The sequence below is a fragment of the Hipposideros armiger genome, unplaced genomic scaffold, assembly GCF_001890085.2.
Source record: "Hipposideros armiger isolate ML-2016 unplaced genomic scaffold, ASM189008v1 scaffold_120, whole genome shotgun sequence".
In the NCBI taxonomy this organism is placed as follows: domain Eukaryota; kingdom Metazoa; phylum Chordata; class Mammalia; order Chiroptera; family Hipposideridae; genus Hipposideros; species Hipposideros armiger.
The window spans coordinates 1,555,509-1,576,893 of record NW_017731470.1 but is presented as its reverse complement, the minus strand read 5'-3'; the positions used below and the strand labels follow the sequence as shown (position 1 = coordinate 1,576,893).

The 21,385-nt window shown below is 39.1% G+C and overlaps 1 protein-coding gene across 2 annotated transcripts; it reads left to right on the top strand.

Annotated features, from left to right (window-relative positions):
* Positions 1-461: 461 nt before the first annotated feature.
* IFNGR1 (interferon gamma receptor 1) lies at positions 462-20,496 on the top strand. 2 transcript variants are annotated; one of them, XM_019648131.1, is made up of 8 exons: positions 632-699; positions 1,379-1,488; positions 10,516-10,630; positions 11,264-11,427; positions 12,955-13,127; positions 15,021-15,210; positions 17,456-17,583; positions 19,405-20,496. In XM_019648131.1, exons 3-8 carry the CDS (start codon positions 10,587-10,589, stop codon positions 19,939-19,941), a joined length of 1,236 nt encoding a protein of 411 aa, XP_019503676.1. In that variant the 5' UTR covers positions 632-699; positions 1,379-1,488; positions 10,516-10,586; the 3' UTR covers positions 19,942-20,496. The 2 variants fall into 2 exon arrangements, with proteins under 2 accessions (XP_019503675.1, XP_019503676.1); XM_019648130.1 differs by lacking the exon at positions 1,379-1,488 and having other exon boundaries at positions 462-699.
* Positions 20,497-21,385: the final 889 nt, after the last annotated feature.

Genomic DNA, 21,385 nt, shown 5'->3' with positions numbered 1-21,385 from the left:
TGAAGCTTCAGGTTCCTTCAGTACAAATTCAGGGATTAGGGGAGGCACTTAAAGGCTCTTGATGGTGAAGTTTAACAGCATAAAATGATTGTGGCTGGGTTGTGGCCTAGGGCAAAGTTCTGCAACCCCAGAACAATTAAAAAATAGAAGAATCGCGAGAGGTGTTGCCAAGTAGAAACAAAGTAAATCTCTGGACCAAGTTCTCAGAGACACGTGGACCCAGTTCGCAACCACGGATTGTCGCGACCATAACGCCACGCTTCCTCGAAACTGGCCTCTCCTGCCCTTCTACTCTTGCTCCAGCGCCCCCTCCCGCGACTGCGCCGGCGCCCGCTTCCCAGTGTGTCCGGCCTCATCGCTCCCGTCCAGGTCCCCGCCCTGGCCCCTCCCTGCCGCCCTGGCCCCGCCTCCCTGACCACTTCCGGCCTCCTGGGCGTAGTCCCGCCTCCCCGTCCAGGTCTTGACTTCACTCTCCACGTCCCGTTTTCCCGTCCACGCCCCTCTTCCCGCTGGAACGCCGGTACGCGGTGACGGAAGTGACGCGAGGCCTAGGCCTAAGGGCCGTGCAGGGGGACGCATCTCGCGCGGGGCCGCCCGCCGAGTCTCACCGGAGCAGCATGGCTTTCCTCCTCCTCGTCCTCGTCATGCAGGTTGTGAGCAGGGCTGAGATCAGCGCCGCGGATCCGGAGCTGTCCTCGGGTACTGTCGCTTGCGGCTTGGTCGCGCAGCCGGTGGGGACTGCGGGTGGGGCGGAAGCCACCGGTGCCTGGAAGCCCCGCCCGGCGGGGCCGCACCCGCGTTCACCCTGAACGCCCGAGTTCCTGGACGGGGCGTCGGGCCCTGTGGGGGCCACACTCGGGAAGGTGGCTCTGGGTCTCCGCGGTTGGCACACTGCAGTTCCCTTTCTCTCGCCTCTTCCGTGGTTGCCGCAATAACAAAACACGCTTCTCAGTTCTCCCGTTCTTTTTATTCATTTTTAAATGAGTGAGTTTCTTGGTCAACATTTGTGCACTGTGGCCAGAGCTCCTGACTTAAATACTGTCCTCTTAGGTGGACCCGAAATCCTTAGGAGGGGAGGAAAGTTGTTCTTTCGCCAGCTGAGAATTAAGTGGCAGTAATTGGCCACCTTACGGATAAGGCTTGAAGTGGTGAAGAGCGGATTTTGCAGGCGGTGGGTCTGTTCACATAGCTTAGTTCTTGGAGCATTTTATTTCCGCCTGCTTACTGAGATTTCCCCAGAATCAGATGCTGAGAAGAGGCTTTTCTGAAACTCGGTGTAATGGTGATTCGGAGCTCCAATAAAATAAGTAAACCCCTTCTACAAGAGGGATAAACCTAAATTATCAAAAGCCCTGTCCGTCTTAACGTGTCTCCTCAGTGTCCACAGCTAGCACTCGCCTGGAATGGGTCAGGGAGGCCGCACCGCCATCACCCTTGGCAAACTCTGAGTCTGAAGCTCTGTGTTATGACTTCCTCCGTGAGCTTTGGGTAGGTGTGCTCCCTCTGCTTTGGCTTACTGGTTAAAAATCAAGCAAACACTCATTCCTGGGGACAATCATTGTACCAGGTGTTGGGAATACAAAAATGGGAGTTCCTCAGTTTCTACTTGCATTCAAGGACCATTATATAGCTAACAATCAAGTGCTAGGCACTGTTGTAAGTTCTCATCACTTCTCGTTTTCACAACAACCCTATAAAGTAGGTACTGTTGGTATCTCCATTTCTAGATAAGACATTGAGGCGCAGAGAGGTGCGCCCCACTTGTAGTGAGGTTGCTGGTACTCAGTGTGGGGAGCCTGGCACGTGGGCTCCAGAGTCCAAGTTCTTCACCACTCTGTAAACTGCCCGTTGTGCAAGTTAGTCATCCACAAGGGCAGTTGCAGTACATTGTGATAAAAGCTGGAACTTATGCACAGGCTACCAGAAAATAGATACGGGTGCCTGGCTCTGACCAGAGTAGCCAGGAAAGACGAGATGACCCGAGAGCTGGAACAGAAGGTGCAGGAGACTTGTGTGTGCAGAGGAAGAGGTGTGAAGCAGCATGTTGAATTAGTGGAGTATTAAGCATTTTATTGTATTCTATGTGTGTGTGGGTACAAGGGGATGGGTGGAGAGGTAGGAATCAGTGAAGTGCCTTGTTATGGTCACGTGTAACAACAAAGGATAGAAGCACAGCTTTGGGTGAGTTAGGCAAAAAGGTATTGATTGGCTCAGAGTCTAAGCAAGAGTTAAACAGAAAGTTCGAGATGCCAGTTGGGCATCAGGAAGCTGAACCAAGAAGTCAAACTGTCAAGACTCTCCATTTCTTACTACTAACTCCCTGAGCATTGACAGCTTTCCCTAGTTGGCAAGAATCATGGATGTTGACAACTTTTGGTTTTGACATCTTGCACTTCCTTCACCCTAACAAAATCCCAGGGGCAGGCTCTGATTTTTCCCATCTTGGGTCAGGTGCAGCTCACATGGGAAGGACATTATTGCAGGGGACGGTGGTAGCTGAGTTCCCAAAAGAAGAGAATGTTCCTGAACGAAATACAGGTGCTGACCAACAAAATAATATGCTCACTATACCTTGCTCAACTCAGTGGGCAGCCATTGGATTATTTGAAGAGGAGAAATGACTTTATGCAGGATCAGATATTCCCTATAAAAAATCCATGCACATTATAAAATGGTTAGGGGATAGAATCAAAGGAAGGAGACCAATTAGGTCACTGCTGAAGTCTGGGAGGGGTTGATGAGAAGTGGCAGTTTACATGGAGAAAAGAGGATAGTTTGAAGAACATTTAGAAGGCTGTTAGCAGGACTCCGTGACTGACGGGATGTGGAAGAGAAGAGGATGATGACTAAGGTTCCTGGCTCAGGCAGACCATTAAAGCAAGTGCCAGGCTCTTCCTTGTGAGTACAGGGCCCTTCTGAGCATGCGCGTCTCGTGACTGCACAATTTGCTCATCCTTGAAGCAGGCCCTGGGAGTAGAATTGCCTGCCTGTCCCCCATAGAAAGATCACCTGTGGCCTCCTGTATGCCAGCATTTTGTAAATACAAGTGTTTGCAATCCTGCTGTCCTTTTTTTCAGTGTATTTCTCTCGATTTTGTTGTGTTCCCTATGCTTTTAAAGTTAGTTTAAAATGCAAATTCTCCAGATAGTAGGAGGAAAACCCACAAGGACAACCTACTTTTGGCTCCTGGTAGTTTCCCTGTCTCCCCAGTGTCTGGCACTTAATACATACTCAGCATGTTAACCCTTATTAGTGCTGAGTTTGACTGTGTATTTGGAAGTTCATCTTTGCTGAGGGGACCTGGTAGGAACAGGGAAGCAGACAAGGGAATATAGCCAGTCTCTGAAAAATCCAAGTGGCTGGGAATGTATCGCATGACAGTTATGGGTTTTTGTTAATATTTCCTAAGTGAATTGATAGGGAAAATAAATACTACATGTGTGCCATCTAATAATTCACATTTCATACACTTTTACATATAAAAGTAGCATATACTTGGATGTGAATCAGTGCCTGCTGGTAGCTGTCTTCGTCCAGTTTGCGCTCCCACTCTGGGTGTTCTCTTAAGAGTAAACTGTACTTTAGCACAGATGTGGGGCTCTTAATTCACCTCTGCTTTTTTAGCTGTGCTTCTGTTCATTCTCTGAATCTAGGATAATGCTCTGGGTGTGTTTAATTTTTTCATTGTCTTCTTTGGATTTTTAAATGTATTTCAGAGATTCCAAATATTTAAGACTGCATTTTAATTGTACTTATGGAACAGGTATTAATAATAATTTTCTTTTACATTTTATTCTGATTCATGATTCATATGGACTTTGAAAGTTCCACATTTCAGGTCTCCATAAAAGAACACTTAAAGAATTGAAGAGAAAAAATAACCCATTTAAAGAGCTGTCTTGTAAAACTTGGCAGCACACAGTAATAGTGCACTTGTTGTGTGAACTAGATGAATAATTAATGGTTCCATTTTAATTGGACAGTCAGAATGAGAGTTGAAGCAAAATTAAATGAGTTCCTGAGAGGAAAGAATCACTTTAGTTGTAATTTTCTTATTAAGGGATTGTCTTTATTTTATTATTATTTTTTAAAGATTTTATTGGGGATTTGGGGGAGGGAAACAGCATTGGGGAATTGGGGGAGGGGAACAGACAAGTTGCTGTCCTTTCGTTGTTCAGTGTAGTTGTGGAGGATGTCGCTTCACTGGCCCATGTTGGCACCATCATTGCGCTCTTCCCAGGTGAGGCAGTCGCTTGCAGGCCATTGGAGGGCCACTCACGGCAGCTGCCAGCCACCCACGGTAGCCGCTGCAGCCTACACAATCACTGGCAACTCACTCACGGCAGCCCAGCCCCAGGTCGAGCTGTTGTTCACCATCTTAGCTGTAGAGGGCAGTGTCACTGGCCCTCATATGTGGGATCCGAACCAGGGCCCTGCTCCTCAGAGCTGGCGTTCCCAATCCAGCTCTTAACCAACACGCCACTCAGCCGGCGTGGAGTTGTCTTTATTTTAGATTATCCCAATACATAGTGACCCTAATGTGAGGTATCCATTTTAATCATGTCCATGGGATGTCTCAAAAAATGATTTGCTTTCATATGTTTTTCAAATTTTTTAGTGGCCATGATTTAATTGTGATAGTATAATAAATCAGGCAAAATTACTTGAAGCAGGTGCTTGTGAAGTCATCAGAAAACAATCATCTCCAATTCTTTTTTTTTTTAATTGGGGAATTGGTTGAGGGGAACAGTATTGGGGAATTGGAGAGAGGGACCAGCCAAGTTGTTCTTCAGTCTTAGTTGTGGAGGGTGCCAGTCGCATCTGGCTTCTCGTGGGCAGCTCGTGGCCTCTAAGCTCAAGGTGCTGTGTTACAGTTTTAGTTGCGGGTGGTCATAGCCACCATCGCATGTGGGAGTCCAACCTGGCAGCCTTGCTGTTAAGAGTGCATGCTGTATCCACTGAGCCATCCGGGCAGCAGCTTAGCTCAAGGTGCTGAGTTCAGTCTGAGTTGCAGGCAGGCATAGCCCACCATGGAACAGGCAGTCTTGTTGCTAGGAGCATGTGCTTTCACCAGCTGAGCCATCCTGCCACCTGTTGGCAGCTCAGTTCAGGCGCAGCTAATTGACCCATGTGGGAATCAAACCGGTGGACGGCCTTGTTGCTCAGAGCTCGCGATCTTAAGCTAACTCTCCTCCAATTCCTATTTATATATGGAGGTTATTTTCCCCTTATTTTATTACACTACCACAAAAATGACATTTAAGCTGTTTTTCTTAATTAAAACCAACAAAACTTTACATATTGTTAAATCTTTAGATAACTTCTGTAAGCCTTCGTTTTATCATTGGTAAAAATATGTTTAATATTACCTACTTCATAGCATGGTTGTGGTGCTTAACTGAGATAATGCATAAAATAGTTGAGGGCATTCCTCGCCCTGTAGCAAATGTTTAATATATATTAGTGATTATCACTCTATAATGCACCTCATTATTTTAACAAATATTTTAAAATATTAAATTGTTTTATTTATATATGAGAAATATTGTGGACTTTTAAAAAAAACAAAAATCATGCTGATCAATATAAGACATTTAAATAGGCCTATCAGCTAACTTTTTTTTCCACCTTTTTGTTTCCATGGACTGAATGGCCTTTTATTTTTATAGTTCTTAAAGTATTTCTCAACTTAGAATGACTTAGTCCAAAGTGTTGAGAAGTGACTATTATCAGGGACTGGGTGGGTTTGGTCCAATTAGAATTTATTGCCTTGCCAAGCAAACTCATCTAGATAAAATTGGATAAACAGGAGCAACAATAAAATCCTGCATTTCAGGTCAGTAAAGTAGTTGAGCAGATGTTTATTGGATATGCCCTAACTTGGTGGTGGTTTGGGTGAAGATCTGGGGGATTTTAGTTAATTACAAGTTCAGTATAAGCCACTGTTCCATATGCCCATCTCTTAAAAAAGAGAGGAAAGAATTTCCTTTACATCTGTTGCATCACTTCTGGGCTCCACATTTTAAGAGATAGAGGACATGGTAAAACCAGACCAGGTCCCAAAATTAGATGGGAATAAGAGAAGAATGCGGGGATACCAGGGGGCTTGACCCAGCTGGGGACCTATTCTACAGAAAGTAAAATAGACCTGAAGCATTTTAGGTGTCCTCACTCGAACCCTTAGTTCTGAAACTAGCTTTTTCTGCAGGTGCAAGAAAAAAATATGGGGATGTAATGTGTACAACATGATGACTATAGCTAACACTGCTATATAGTATATTCACAAATTGCTAAGAGACTAGATCCCAGAAGTTCCCATCACAAGGAAAAAGACATTTGTTTTCTCTTTTGTCCTTCTTGTATCTATATGAGATGATGGATGTTAACTAAACTCATTGTAGTTGTCAGTTCACAGTGTATGTAAGGTCATTATGCTGTACACCTTAAATTCATACAATGCTGTATGTTAATTATATCCCAATAAAATGGAAAGAAAACAATGGAAATATTAAAAAAAGAAAATAATAAAAGGAAGTAGAAAATAGACTGTTTTCCATTACTTTCACGAAGAAATTGATATATTCCTAAATTTCAAAGCCCCCAAATATTTTAAAGTTTGTTGATAAAAAACTTTTATGAACACTTGAAACATGTGCAAGAATTCTTCAAATGTCTCTATTCATTTTAAATCTATAGGACATTACTACTTGCTAAGAGAAAAAGTTGGAAAGCATTAATAAAAATAGCCATTTTATCAATACTGTAAAACCAGGAGGGAGGCAGATTGTGACCATAAATATATTCTGAAAAAAATGCTATAGTCTGGATTTGATATTTTTCCCTTTTCTGTCTGGATTTCTAATGACATTCCTCAGTAGGTAGTTTAAGAAGAAACCTTTGTGAAAATACCCATGGCCTGCATCTTTAACATGAGGAGGGTGTTACATCTTTTCTCTGAGAGCCTTTTGTTCAGGAAGGGCCCTGGATGCTTTTAACTTGGCGCATTTGTTTTTGAGTTGTGGTATGAGGTGATTTCGAATCCACAGAAACAACTTAACTGCTGGCTCCTTTATTCTCACTTCTTTTTGCTACTCAGTTTGTCCTTCCCGTAGAGGGGTTAGTAAGCAGGTTGTCTAATCTCATGGTGTCTACAGGGTACAAAGCTCTCTGTTCTGCCATAGATGTACCCTCTTCTAGACAGCCTTTGTGTGCTCTTGTGTCAAAATCCGTGAAGAACTCCTGTGGCCGTCCCTCTTTTAGTAAAGGCACAGGTGCTTTGGGCAGTTATCCCCTGACTTCTGTCACCATCCATGCAGAGTAAATCCGAAGATGCCTGTAGCTGTTTGCTCACCCCGCCCGGCCTCCAGGAATTGCTACAGAGCTGTTCTTCCTGCTGTGCTTTGGTTCCTGTGACAGCCCCACTGCTCCATCTAGTGGTAGTGCTTCATTACTTACTAATCTACATCAGTATTTTCTGTTCCCTCTTTTGCTCTTTTTTCATATCCTGTCTTCTAGTTTATCACCAGGAAACAGTTGGCTGTAACCTGAACTCTTTTTTTTTTTCTGCATTGTAATTGAGTGTTGTGAAAAACTGATTCTTCTCTCCTGTGTTTGGTTTTGTTAACTCCTCAGCTGCTAGTTCTAGAGGAGTTGTGGGGAGCAAATTTTAAAATAGCTAAAGTGTACTCTGGGCAGTCTGAAGATATAATGCACCAAATAACTGAACCCATTTCCAAAGACAACATGAGTTACAGAAAACTACCCTTCTGGGCATTTTAAAGAGATGGGACATCTGTGACGTTATTTTATTTCATGAGATACTTTACTAGGATCTTTCCTTAAACTCCATGCATAGTACTTTCTTGATATTTATACATATATTTTTATTTACATAAGGTAAATGCATTATGAATAGGAGTTTGCTGTAACCCTTATTTTAATCTGACTGTGTAACAGTTTGAACTTGAGGTTACAAAATTCTGAAATTTAATGAGAAAACTACTCATGTCTATCATGTGAGTTTTGGCAAAGATGACCAAGGAACATGTGTAAAAACCATGTAGTTTCTCTAATGTTAGTATGAAAACCACAAGTTACATTCTTTGATGTAAATATTTAAAATCTAGGAGTAATTTCTGTCTGCTATAATCCATTGGAACCTCTTCCTGCCACCTGTCTATCTTGATTACTTTGAAAGCTATGATTTAAGCCCTTGTCCTACTCTAACCATGTCAAGCTTTTACTTAAATTATGAGAAACATAGTTTGATTCACATTAAAATTTAATCTAATGCAAAAATCTGTGGTTTTATAATATATGAATTAGTAACCTCTTAAATATAAATGCACTTTATTTTATATTCTAGTATATAGATTGACTTCTGCATGCCTTTTTCCTAAATACAGGAATTTCAGATTGAGTATATACAGTTAAAAAGTCATTCCTGTTGGGAATCAGTTGTTAAAAGGGGGTTAAAAGGAAGGGAAAAACTTGTCATAATTGGAAACTAGAGGAAGGCATATCCTTGTTGTGTACTGGCGGAAAGCTTGGCTACACTATGAAATGTGCCTGGTGAGCGGCATGGCCTAGCTAAGGAGGTTTCCAAGCAAAGTGTTGAAGGTGCCATGTGGTTTCTTCTTGCTTCTCGTAAATGCAAGACCTGAGGGTGTAGACAAGGGAAGGACTGTTAAACAAAAATAAACCAGAACCTGGTGGTTTGAAAATTCTCAGCCTCTGAAGAGGCAAAAGATGCTAAAATTAAGAAATGTCTTCTGAAGGAAGTTCACATTCATCTTGAGTTTTCTTAGCGTCGTGCCTTTCTTACGTAAATGGTGGCAAAATTATGTTTCTATCTGTGGTTATTATTTGCTATTAGTGTTGAATTGAATCGGTGTGTGGTGCCTTTTATGTCCACCTCAACCATAGACCGTAAGCTGTTTGAGACTAGGCTGTTTCAGGAGGTTGAGGAGCAAACATACCATAGAAAAAGGAAGCCTTTTAACAGAGCCTCAGTCTACCCTGCTGAACCCTGCAGAGTAGGTGTTTCCTTCAAAAGGAAGCAAATATCTTGTGTGTGTGAAATACACACCTAGGGCTGGCTGAGTGGCTCAGTTGGTTAAGAGCTCGCTGAAGAATACAAGCTCTGAGCAACAGGTTGCCGGTTCGATTCCTGGCCCGAGCTGAGCTGCCGCTGAGCTGTCAACAGGTGGCAGGATGGCTCAGCTTAAAAAAAAAAAAATTAACCCCTCACTTAGCAGATGAGGAAATCTGACATAACGATTTAGTAGTATAACCAGGAAAGAATGCCGATTTCTTAATGTCCAACCCAGGGAATATTTTTCTTACTAGAACAGCCCACTTGATATAGACATGAGTGACCACCATTATCATCTGGGGTATCATCTGAGGTACTTTTAGCTCTCAGAATTTTTGAGGAGGAGGATGAGTAATGTTTGGAAGCCACTGAGCCTTGGCCACATTGTCATTCATTTATTTACATTGTATAAGTAAATCATGTTTACTGGAGTTTTCTATTTTGGGTCATATCTCTAACTGTATCTATACCTCCATGTTCATTCATAACGAAGAAAATGGAGGGAAGTGGGGAGAAAGAGAGAAAGGGGTGCGGAAGAGAAGGAAGAGATGGTATGTGTGTCCTCTTTCCAAGGGTGGTGGAAGACAACTTTTTACAGTGAGTCGGGAGAAAAGGGCTACTTGTAATAACCAGATTACAGTTTTAGTGATGTCTGATGACAAAATATTAAAGTGACTCTGCCTGTTCTCTCATGTGACTCTCTTATCAACAAACGTTTTCTGAAATGGTTTAAAAGAGCAAAGGCAAGAAGAAACATTGGGCATGTTTTGTATAAAGCCCTGCACACCCCGGAGAGCCAAATGTTGATGAAACTGGAATGGCCGATGGCTATCCTTCAGCCAGTCATTAGGCATCTATGCCTGTGCTATATAGAAAAGGTATTAACAGTGTGTAATAGTACTAGGGGTAGGGTTGAGAGCCTGGGTGGTTTTAAAGTGCTATCAGCCATCCCTGGTGTAGTCACTTCTCTAGACATTGAATACAGTCTTTGGTATCAAATGTCGAAAATTCTAGTGATTAAATGAATTGAGGTTTATTACTACAACAGGCAGTGCATTTATTTTAAAAACTCCTAAAACGTTATAGTAATTTATTGCCTTATACTACACTTGTATTTCCTTGTATCACAGTGTTGTTTTAGCAATTTATTGGATTGTCGGAAAAGTCATGACATATTTTTTCTACGTTTTTCGTTGCAAAAATACGAAATGACTTTTCCCACAACCCAATAAAATGAATCAGAACTCTTTTCAATAAAATTAATTTTTAGAAATCTCTTAAACAATTTTGTTGTCTGTTCTGGTGAATTCTACTTTTCTTCAAAATATATATTTGGTTAACATGGCTTCGTATAATAAAGTTTTCGCATGTCAGTGTGAATTTCTTACTATTGTCCATTATACTTTTTGAATCTCTTACAGTGCCTGTACCAACCAATATTAAAATTGAGGCCTATAACTTGAATTCTGACGTACGTTGGGATTACCCGGAAATGCTAGAGATACCTGTTTTTACTGTACAGGTAAAGACATACGGGTGAGTGTTACTCTTCAATACTTTTTATTCTGTTTTTTTCTAGGTCTTTGCATATTCTATAATGTTCTGTGTTTTCTTCCATCATCCTACCTTCCGATGTGGCAAAATTTCCTGGACTGCTTGCAGACTTCCAGGAGTCCTAAGGATACAATTAGTTATTTCCAGAATACTTCCTGCCAGTTAGTTCTTTTTCCTGTCAGAATTGAAGTAGACAAGTATCTCTAATTTCCAATATTTTAATGCACGGCAAATAGAGCTCACACTTCTGAATTAAAAGTAATGATGTGCTCTTTGTATAGTGTATATGTAATGTGTTAGATTCTGTAATTAAGTAGTGATCATGTTGCTAGAATGTAAAATTGCTTAGTGAGCAGATTTTAAAAATTACGTGTGGAATGTGGTTCGTACAGGTCTTATAATTTGAATTGAGTCTCTTTATTGTATAGGAATTTGTAGTACTTGTCACCAAAGTAAGGACTTCCTACTTTGTCTAGCTTCTCCATCTATTCTTATTCAGCTCCTTCTACCAGCTGCATGCTATGAATGAAAAGCAGAGCATAGACAGAGACGATTCATAAAGTTTATAGACTAATAACAGTTACCTTTGTGTTTCTTTATTCCTCTTCATTTTAGGAAGGGACTATGGATTGATGCCTGCAATACTTCTCATCATAGTTGTAATATCTTTTCCATGACTGATGATCCATCAAGTGGTCTATGGGCCAGAGTTAAAGCTAGGCTTGGACAGGAAGAATCGGCCTATGCAGAGTCAAAAGAATTTATTTTGTGCAAAGACGGTGAGTAGAATCTATACATATCTAAATTTTGAATTTGAAAATACTTACACATGTCTGCTGTATATATTTGCTTTTATTAACAGTTGTTAGAAATTATTACAATGCCCAAGAAGCATTTGGAAGAATTGAGGGAGTTCGTCTTCCTCATCTCCCAAGCCCCACAAAATGAGGCTAAGAGGTGCCCATCGCTTTGGCCCTACTAGCTCGTTCCACTTCCGCTCCATATAAATATGGATTAGTGCTGTGCAGCTCGACTCCGCATACCCTTCGCCTCCGTGTCTTGTCTGTCATTTCTTTCTAAGTCACGTTCACTGAGGACTTTGGCAGCTGCTCTCATTCTTCCTGTCTGCCTTAAGTCTTCAAGGCCAGAGAGAATTTTAATCCCAATTTCATACATTAAAACAGTTTTAGATTTCCGTAATCTCTTCAACCCCAGTGAATTTCAGCTCTACACACTTCCAGCCCCCCATTCCCATATATACCTGATCTTTGTTATCTCCTCACGCTCTCGGATCTTCAGTGCCAATTGGTCTTTTCTGAGGAACATCCTACCTTGCAGCCCTCATTCCCTCATTCCTGGGTAAAAGTGCCTTTAATCACCTCCCTAGGCTTCTAGTCCTTCAGTGCCTTGTCTTCCAGCTTCACTTCCTTTCTTGTTCAGCTTCTTGCCTCCTTCCTTCAACCACTGCCTTGTTCTCCTGCTTTCAGATTGCGCCTGCTGGGTCTCTTCCACAGCCCTTTCTGTACTTGCCTTTGAAATAGTTTTATTCCCCAGAGTTCACACCTTTGTCATCTGATAACTATGCCATCTGCATGTCAGATTTCTCCCAGATGGATTTGTCAAAGGCACGCTACGTGCCAGAACGTATGTTAGGCCCCAAGGACACATTGGGGAGTAAAAACCGACCTGCCTGGCACATGGCAGAGATGCAATAAATATGTGAAGAATAGGTAGATGTTTCACCAACAAAGTGCCAAACATCAAAGACACGTAATAAATATTTGGTGAATGAATAAATATCTAGTTCTGATTTTCACAGTAAAAATTTAATGTATTTAGCAACATCCATAGGTGTTGGAGATACAAAGAGTTTCGGTGAGGGTTCAAAGATAACTAAAAAGCCTTTTCTGAAACATTTCTTAGAAAGCTGTTTTTGGTTTTTGTTTTTTAAAACTACAGAACCAAAGAAAAAGGAAAAAATAACTTACTTGAGTTTCTGTTATGTCAAGGTTTTTACCAGTATTTCATGACCAGCTATTTTTCTTGAGGACTAGAAATGAATTTAAAGTGTTAAAGAGGAGTTTATATTAGATAATAATATTTGCCTGAGGAGATTTATTTAGTGTTTCTTTATTAAGAACCCATAGAATATCCTCTCGATCTCTTTGGAATGGCTTAAATGTGGTTCTTCTTTAGAAAACCAACAACAAATAGAGTAAGTTGATGGAGTTTCGTAATTTGTAAAATGTACTATCAAGTTCCAGGGCCAGTACTAACTTTACTTCTTTTTTGTCCCCCCTCCGCAGGGAAAGTTGGACCACCTAACCTGGAAGTCAGACAGAAGGAAGACCAAATCATTATTGATATATTTCATCCTTCAGTTGTTATAGATGGACAAGAGCTGGGAACCATATATGATGAAGAGAATACTTGTTATTTATTCATGTACAGAGTGTATGAGAGAATAAGTGGAAGTGAGGTATGCGTCTATTTCATGTTTTTCACAATGGAAATTTTTCTGTTGCTAGCATATGTTCTTTCTGCATTTAGTGTAAGACAATAGAATGCTTATGACTATTCAGGGAAGACTCATGGATCCTAAGTTTTGGTACAAAAGAAAAAAAGAAATAGATGAATGCTTTTGAAGGGAATTAGTGTTGGTGTTTATCACTAACCCTGGCCATGTGAGCACATTTAAGTTTTTTCTTTGTCTTGTTTAGCAGCATGGCCCTAATATACAGATTTTAACCTGTATATTTTCATTTATCCACTTGTAAGATGAGGATAATTTTAATCTGTTTCTTCCTCATTGGTAGTAATGTAAAATAATACGAAGCTCTAATTGGAGTCATTGTTTTTCAAAGAAAAAGCTAATAGTGCTACTGTAGGGATATAATTCCATTCTGGCACCGTTGTGCAGACCACGCTTTGATTAGTACTATTCTATTCCATCCATTCTCCATAGTGGTGCCATTCCTTTATTTAGCAATATTTGTCAAGCTTGTGCTCTGTGCCTTCTGCCACAGGAGAGAGCAGTGAACACTACAGACAAATCTCCGGTGATGACTGCTGTGGACAAAAACAAAGCCGGGAAGAGGGAGCGGGGGCGGGGTTGGGACAGCAGGATCTCAGTAGGGTGGTCAGAGCAGGCCTCACTGGGAAGGTGGTACTGGAACCAGGGCTGGAGGAGGTGAGCTCCATGGATAACGATGGAGGAGTGTTTTGGGGAAAACCATAGCAAAGGGACACTGGGCATGTGAAGGGAGCAGCAGAGTTGCACAGAGTGGAAGCAGTGAGGTCAGAGGTCACTGGGGCCACATGTCTTGGGCATTGGAGGTATTTGACATTTATTCTGAGTGAGATGTTGCACCCCGGGAAAAATTTAAGCAGAAGAGTGACATCTGATTCAGGTTTTAAAACATCACTTTTGTTGCTAGCAGAATTGTCTTTCTAAAGTGCAAACCTATCTGTGTTACTTCTCTGCTTAAAATCCGTTAACAAATCCCCATCAGCTACAAAATGGTATCTAAATTCTCTTTCATGGCTTGGCCTACAAGGCCTTCATGAATGGGCCTCTTGAATCCTTCCCAGCTACCTATGTCCTCATTCCTTCCAACCTTATTTTTATTCATGCTTTAGTGAACTGCCTGCTGTTCTTAGTTCCCTGCACGTAACATGCTCTTTCATAGAATGTCCTTCTCCAGCTTTCTCCTTTGGCAAATTTCTACTCCTTTAGTGTTCAAGTGGCGTATCATCTCCCCTTTGAATTCCTTTCTGACACAGTAGACTATTTCCTCCTCTAAGGTCTAGATATTAATTCCCTATAATAGTCCTCTTGCAGTAGTCATTACTCTCTAACATTTCTCTTATGTGTCTTCTATACCGTACAATAAGTTATTGGAGGGCAGGCACCACTGTCCTGCCTCTGTCTTCAGGCGCTAGCACAGGTGATCCACGCACTTTGGCTGTTTGAAGGAATGATAAAATCCCAGAGGTTGCTTCAATCCCTTCTATGGCTTACTGCCAAGAGATTCTACAGCCTTTGCATAATACCTTTATTATTCTTCATATAAGATGCTTTTATCTCTCACCAGCTAAGTTTCTAGCACTATAGAAATAGGACTAGTGAATATTTGTTGACTTAACAACTAACAGTGAACATTCCTGCTATTTGAGTTTTTAAATTTATCCCTATAAAGAACATTTTAATGGATATATAGCATTATGATGTCAACACTATTTTCAACATGTTCAACATTCATCATATGTACATTTTCTAAAGGTGTTTGACCCCTCTAAATGTGATTTTTTTTTTGCAGATTAAAAGGAGTCATGCATTTTCATGTGTTTTGTTTTTTTTTCTCCCATACAGATCACACGTACACATACCATAAATCAGGAAGATGATTGCAACGAGACTAAGTGCCACCTAAGTATTTTAGTGTCCTCACTGAATGCTGAGCACTGTATTACAGCAGACGGGTTCTCAGAGAGATGGCATGTTACAACTAAAAAATCCAAAGAAGTCTGTATTACCACTCACAGTCATGAGAGCAATACAGGTAAGTTCTTGCCATTTGTTCCTAAGTATAGAAAGTGGAAACTAACATAGGGTAATGTGAAAAGAGGCAGTTTGCAATTTCAGTAAAACTCTGCTCTCTTAAAAATAGTTCCATTCTGCAGAGAAGTTCAAAATTAAAAATAAGACCATTTTTCCCGCATTAAGATATAAGACAACCAATTTGTAAAGCCATGTGATATACCTTTTGACACAGGAAAAAAAAATAACATGTAAAAACTCTGCATAAATGCCTGCATTTCAGGATTATGCACGATATGAGTCAATTTATTACTTCAGTATAGCAAGATGTTACATATTCATTGAGATGTTCTTTGTGGGAACATTAAGCCTAAAAACTGAATAGCAGGAATGTTGATTAAAATTGTGTGACATGGACTGGACAAGCACTAGAAATTAATATTCAAAAATAAATATAGATTGGTTTAAATAATGACTATAAGCTCACTTTTACAACATGTTAGAATTTATTTAATCATCTTTTCTTTGTGTGATAGATCTTTATCTTTAGAACTGGCATTCTCAATTGTCAGGTACTGTAACAAAAATTTGGGCCTTTGAAGTTTTGAAATTTAAATGTTCATTATAGGTAATTTGTAAAATATAAAAAGACAGAAGAAAACAAAATTATTTGTAGTTCTGCCAGCCAAACAAATATTACTCACTGTTTGGTGCTTTTTTCCCCCATCCTGTTTTTCTCTTTTTTTCTGCATAGCCATGGTCATGATGTATGTATAATTTTATACTGCTTTAAACATATGTTATAAATATTTTTCCATATTATTTCACATAATTTATTAATACTACTTTTTAATGTATGTAGAATATTTCATCATGCAGATTGTATTCTATTGACTGTTCTCAATTTTTAGACTTCTAGATTATTTATATAATATACATGTTTCTCTAAGATAAATCATGCTATGATGACTGTCTTTGTATGTATATATATTTTTTCAATTGCTAGGATGTTTTTAGAATGTATTTCCTAGGTTAAAGTACAAACATTGTATGGTACACATGTCTTTTTGAAGAATGGAAATATAGGCTGAACAATCAGACTAAACACCTAAAATTTAATACTAATAACTGTTGGCCATTATGAGAGTTTCACATAGGTGACTTAAAATAATGCAATGCATTTTGTGCCAGTTTTCATTATGCTATTTTGAAAAACAAAATCTTAAAATACACAAAATTTTGACAATAATGCAAATGCCCAGATTTACTTAAAAAAAACCAAAAATCCTGAATTATAACTTGGGTTAATATTGTGGCCACACGGTGGGACCACAGTGGTTCATAACAGCCTTCCCTGCCTGCATTTAAGCCCAATATGGGTTTAGTTATGTACTTAGTTTTAACTTATTACTGTAATAATTTGTTTCCACATCCTGTAACAGGTGTGATAAAAGCATTCATTTAGTAGTAACTTCCATAATTACTATTCCAAAGAAGTAACTTTGGAATAGAAATTAAAGGTAATGAAATGCCGTGAATGGAGGCCAAACACCACCACTATATGTTGGGTACTATTGATTTGGAAGAGATGACTACGAAAAAAAGTACTGAAGATTGGCTTATGAAAAGGAAAAGCAGCATTAGAGACAAATGCACACAACAGTGACTCTAGATGTATGTGCTCTGAAACACTCTTCCCTATTTTACATTATTCTTTATATCCGGTTTGCAGTCAAAGGGACTTTATTCCTGTGCAACTTTCCTCCGTGTGTGCATATGTGTACATCTGTGTATCTTGTAAACATTTATAATCTTGAAATATAAAATGTAACAAAATTCTGAAGAGTAAGACTACATTATATTAAGAGGTACAGACATTGCTAGTATTTATTTCTAATGAGATGTATTTTAAAAATTCTTACTTTGCCTCTTTAAATGAGAGAAAAGCATATCTCTGGAAACACCCTATATTTGGGCTGTAAGAAAATTGTTAGGAAAACGCTATTAATCACATTGTGTCATGAAAGTATAGTCGAAGAAAGTCTAGAATTATGGAGCCGGGAGGAATCATGTTGCCACCTAGGACAGGGACCTGAGTTTGTACCCCTCTTTCCTGACTTCTGTGTCAGTGTCCTTAACACTCTGACCATGTTAATTACCTGATATGTAAATCTATTAAAGAATAGCTCTAAGCTAACTTTATAAGTAGTTGATGGATACAGTCGTAGTCTATCTTAATTCTAATTTGTGATTTTCCCTTCTCTTAGATTCTGTTTGGATTCCAGTTGGTACCGCTTGCCTACTCTTTGTAGTAGTTAGCCTGGTAGTTTTATGTTGTAACATGAAGAAGATGAATTCATGTAAGAAAGAAAACATCATGTTACCCAAGTCATTGGTAATGTATTTAAATACATTTCTTTAATTATATACACACAAATGCTAATTTGAAACTTTTTGATAGTTTGTTAAAATTTCTCGGGGCCGTCCCAGTGGCTCAGTTGGTTAAGAGTTCGCTCAAGCGTGAGAGTTCTGAGCAACAGGGTCGCCGGTTCGATTCATGGCCCGAGCTGAGCTGCCGCTGAGCTGCCAACAGGTGGCAAGATGGCTCAGCTTAGAAAAAAAATTCTCTTTAAAAGTAGAACGATGTTCAGCACCATGTCACCTACATAAGTCTCAATCTACTGCACATGCAACACCACATATTTTTACTAAGCACCAGGTACGTTTTTATGCATGTGGCAGAAGCACAGTTAGGCAAGTCTGTTATGGAGCTAAAAGTCTAGCGGGAGAAAAATATAAGTATTCAGTGGGTGTACGGTGTCATAGGTTCAAAAACAGAGGTTTGTCTACATGCCAGTGAGGACTTGTCCACTTTGGTAGGTGGGAGTCGATTGTGTCTTTTCCAGAGGCTGTGATGCCTGAGTAGTGTTGAGGGTCAGATAGTGGTTCATCCAGGTACTTAAGGATGGTGTGTGCTGAGGTCCAGCATCCAGAAAGCATGGCTTTTGAAAATCTGCAAATACAAAAACATGGTTGGAGTGTAGAAGGAAAGATGGCCAAAAGTGAGACTAACTAGAAGTTTGACATTTGAATGTCTGACATTTAAAAGCCTTTGTGTGATGAAAAGAACAGTTAAAGGGTAAGAGAATGGTAGCTCTTTGAATCAGATATGATAGGAATAATATCTGATATGCAAAGGGCACATTTAAATTTGTTACGAATATGCTATATTTCAGTAAAGTGGATAAGAACTAGCAACAATTAGTAGGCAATTTACATATGAATTATATTATTCTTCCTCACTGCTAATTAAGCACAGAGCAACCTTGCATTATGTCACTTTACACCCACTAGAGAAAGAAAAATAAACTTGAATATTCAGGAGTATTAATAGTAGTAAAACTACTATTTTTTGGTAAAAACTATTTGGTAAAAAGTCCTGTAGCTCTGGGTAGGAAGATAAGCATACGATGAGCATACAGCATCGTAGTTCCTTTAACATGCCTCACACTTGGACTTAGTCATTCCACCCTTCAGAATTTATTCTAAAAAAATAGTTTCATAAATAAACAGATATGTAAGAATATTTTCTTTCAGCATGTTAGGTAAATATTGGGTTGTCAGAAAAGTCATGACATATTTTTTCTGTTCTTCATGCAAAAATGCGTCATGACTTTTCTGACAACCCAATAGTAAAAATTGATAACATTTTAACATGTACTGTTAGAAAAATTATTTAATCATCAGTGTAAAGCAATAATGAGCCAATGAAAATGATAATTATGAAGGCAAATGGTAAAATTATTGTATAAAATAAGTAGCTGTACTCCCATTACAAGTGTAACATGCATATATGTGAAAGGTAATGCATAAAAAGCAACATATTGGTGAGATAGTACTTTTTAAAAAATGCTTGTGGGTTTTTTTTTTATAATGTTATTTTTAATTACGGTTGACATACAATATAATATTAGTTTCAGGTGTACAACATAGTGCTTAGACATTTGTATAACTTTTGAAGTGATCACCTGGAGAAACCTAGTACCCATCTGACATAAAAATCCCTTTTTTAATCTTAAAATAGTATACTGTTATCTTAAGTATACCATTTAGTGATATATTTGGTTGTTCATTATTAGCCTTAGACTCCCTTTTTTTTAAGAATAGGCACTTATGTTTAGTAATTTATTTTTATCATTGATTTCTCTTCCCTTAGCTGTCTGTTGTAAAAAATTCCTCTTCAGAGGCAAAATTGGAATCAAAATATGTATCACCCATCACCTATGAAGCAATTGTCTCTGAAAATGAGAAGAAGGTGATCTGGGAAGAGCAGTTGTCGCCAGCAACAATTTCAAGTACGCATACTGAGGACAATCCAGCAAAAGTAGAAGACAGAGATCTTTCTAGTGAAACAGAAGTGGTGACCATTGAAGAAAATACTTCTGACATGGTCCCTGGCAGCCCCCTGACTCCAGCCGTCAAAGAGGATTGTGTCCACTCAAGTAGTAACCAGTCTGAACCCAGCAGCGTTGCTCTAAATTCTTATCACTCCAGAAATGGTTCTGATAGTGGCCTTCAAGAATCGGACAGCTCATCTGACTCAGGAGGACAGGAGTCTGGCCTGCTGAGAAATGCTACCACCTCCTTTGGGTATGATAAACCACACGTGTTAGTGGATCTGCTCGTGGACGAAGGTGGTAAGGAGTCCTTGATTGGTTATAGAGTCACAGCCGATTCCAAAGAGCTTTCATAAGATCAGCTAACTTGAAGGATCTGCTTGTCCTGAACAGTTTTTCTGCTTCGATTTCATGAAAAGATCACATTTTCAGAAATGGTATCTCCATTGATATTAACCAAATGCAGTACCTTGATTTAGGTAAAAGTGTAACGAACCTGTTTGGCACTGTTGCATGTGGCCTGAAAACTGCAATCACTTTTTAAAAAACAAACTGTTGTCGCATATGAACCTTTCTATATAGATAGGTTAGCAGTACCAGTGAAAACGCGGCTTCCTGTGATAGTGGGTGACACCCCAGGGTCCTTTCTAACCACTTCAGGAGATAAATTGGACTTTTTCTTTTCTATGCCTCCATATGTCTTGGTTTGTTTTTTTTGTTTTTTTTGTAAACGTATGTATATATAGTATTTTTAAATGATCGCCTTCAGAAAAAATCCTGAAAGCTTTTCAAATTGCATTTAAAATCGAATTCAAACCAATAGAATTAATAGAGTATGTAAATAGAAACATGTATATATTTTTTACGGGACATTGCATTAAGATTTTTAAATAAAGAATTATTAAAATTCATTTTTGTGTTCATTTATTCAAGCACTCAGGCAGTTAACTCAAATATTTATATTTTTTTGTTTCCATGCTTTAATGCTATAGAATCATTTTCTAATTATTCATATATATAAACAGTTCTAAAAATAACCTCATCTTTAAAAATGGTCCTTTTATGTCTGTATTTCAATATTTGTGACCCAGTGTGCAGACCACTGTTCCAAGCTGTTTGGGGAAAAAAGCAGATTTCTCTGTAGAGCGTGTGGATTGAGCCTCTAGCATAAAAATGGTGCTCAAAATGGTAGGAGTGGGTGAGGGAGCCCTGAGAAGCATGTAGTATGACGAGCGAATTCTCGAGAGGCAAACCAAGACCTAATCTCTATGTTATACAAGGAATTCCTGGGACTTATGAAGAGGATAGAAATTTTAAGATTCAAATTAACTGACAAAAAACATTTAAATACAACTGATGTGAGTAAATAAAACATGGAAAAATATTGCTCACTTAAAAGTGCAAGTTAAAATGAGGTACTATTTTATTAGTGGGAAAAAATATCAAATACTGGTAATATCAGTAAAACTAGTATACTCACTTATTTGGGGGACAATATCTTGTCAATTACTTTTTTAACTGATGCGAGTACATACCATATGTAGTAAAAATATATATCCTTTACATATCCTTATTCTGGAAAACTAAAAAACCCTTAAGACAATTGAAAATTTGGACACATTAAAATGAGAAGAGAACAAAAATACGAAAATAATTGAAATAGTAAAGTTACTTCAACAAAAGAATGGTGCCTAATAGGTTTTACTGCCAAATGTGAATGGAGTACCTGCCTTTTTATCTTGATACCAGTCTTTTTAATCTCTCCCTGTCTTACAGGTAAACCATTTTAATAGTTCATTT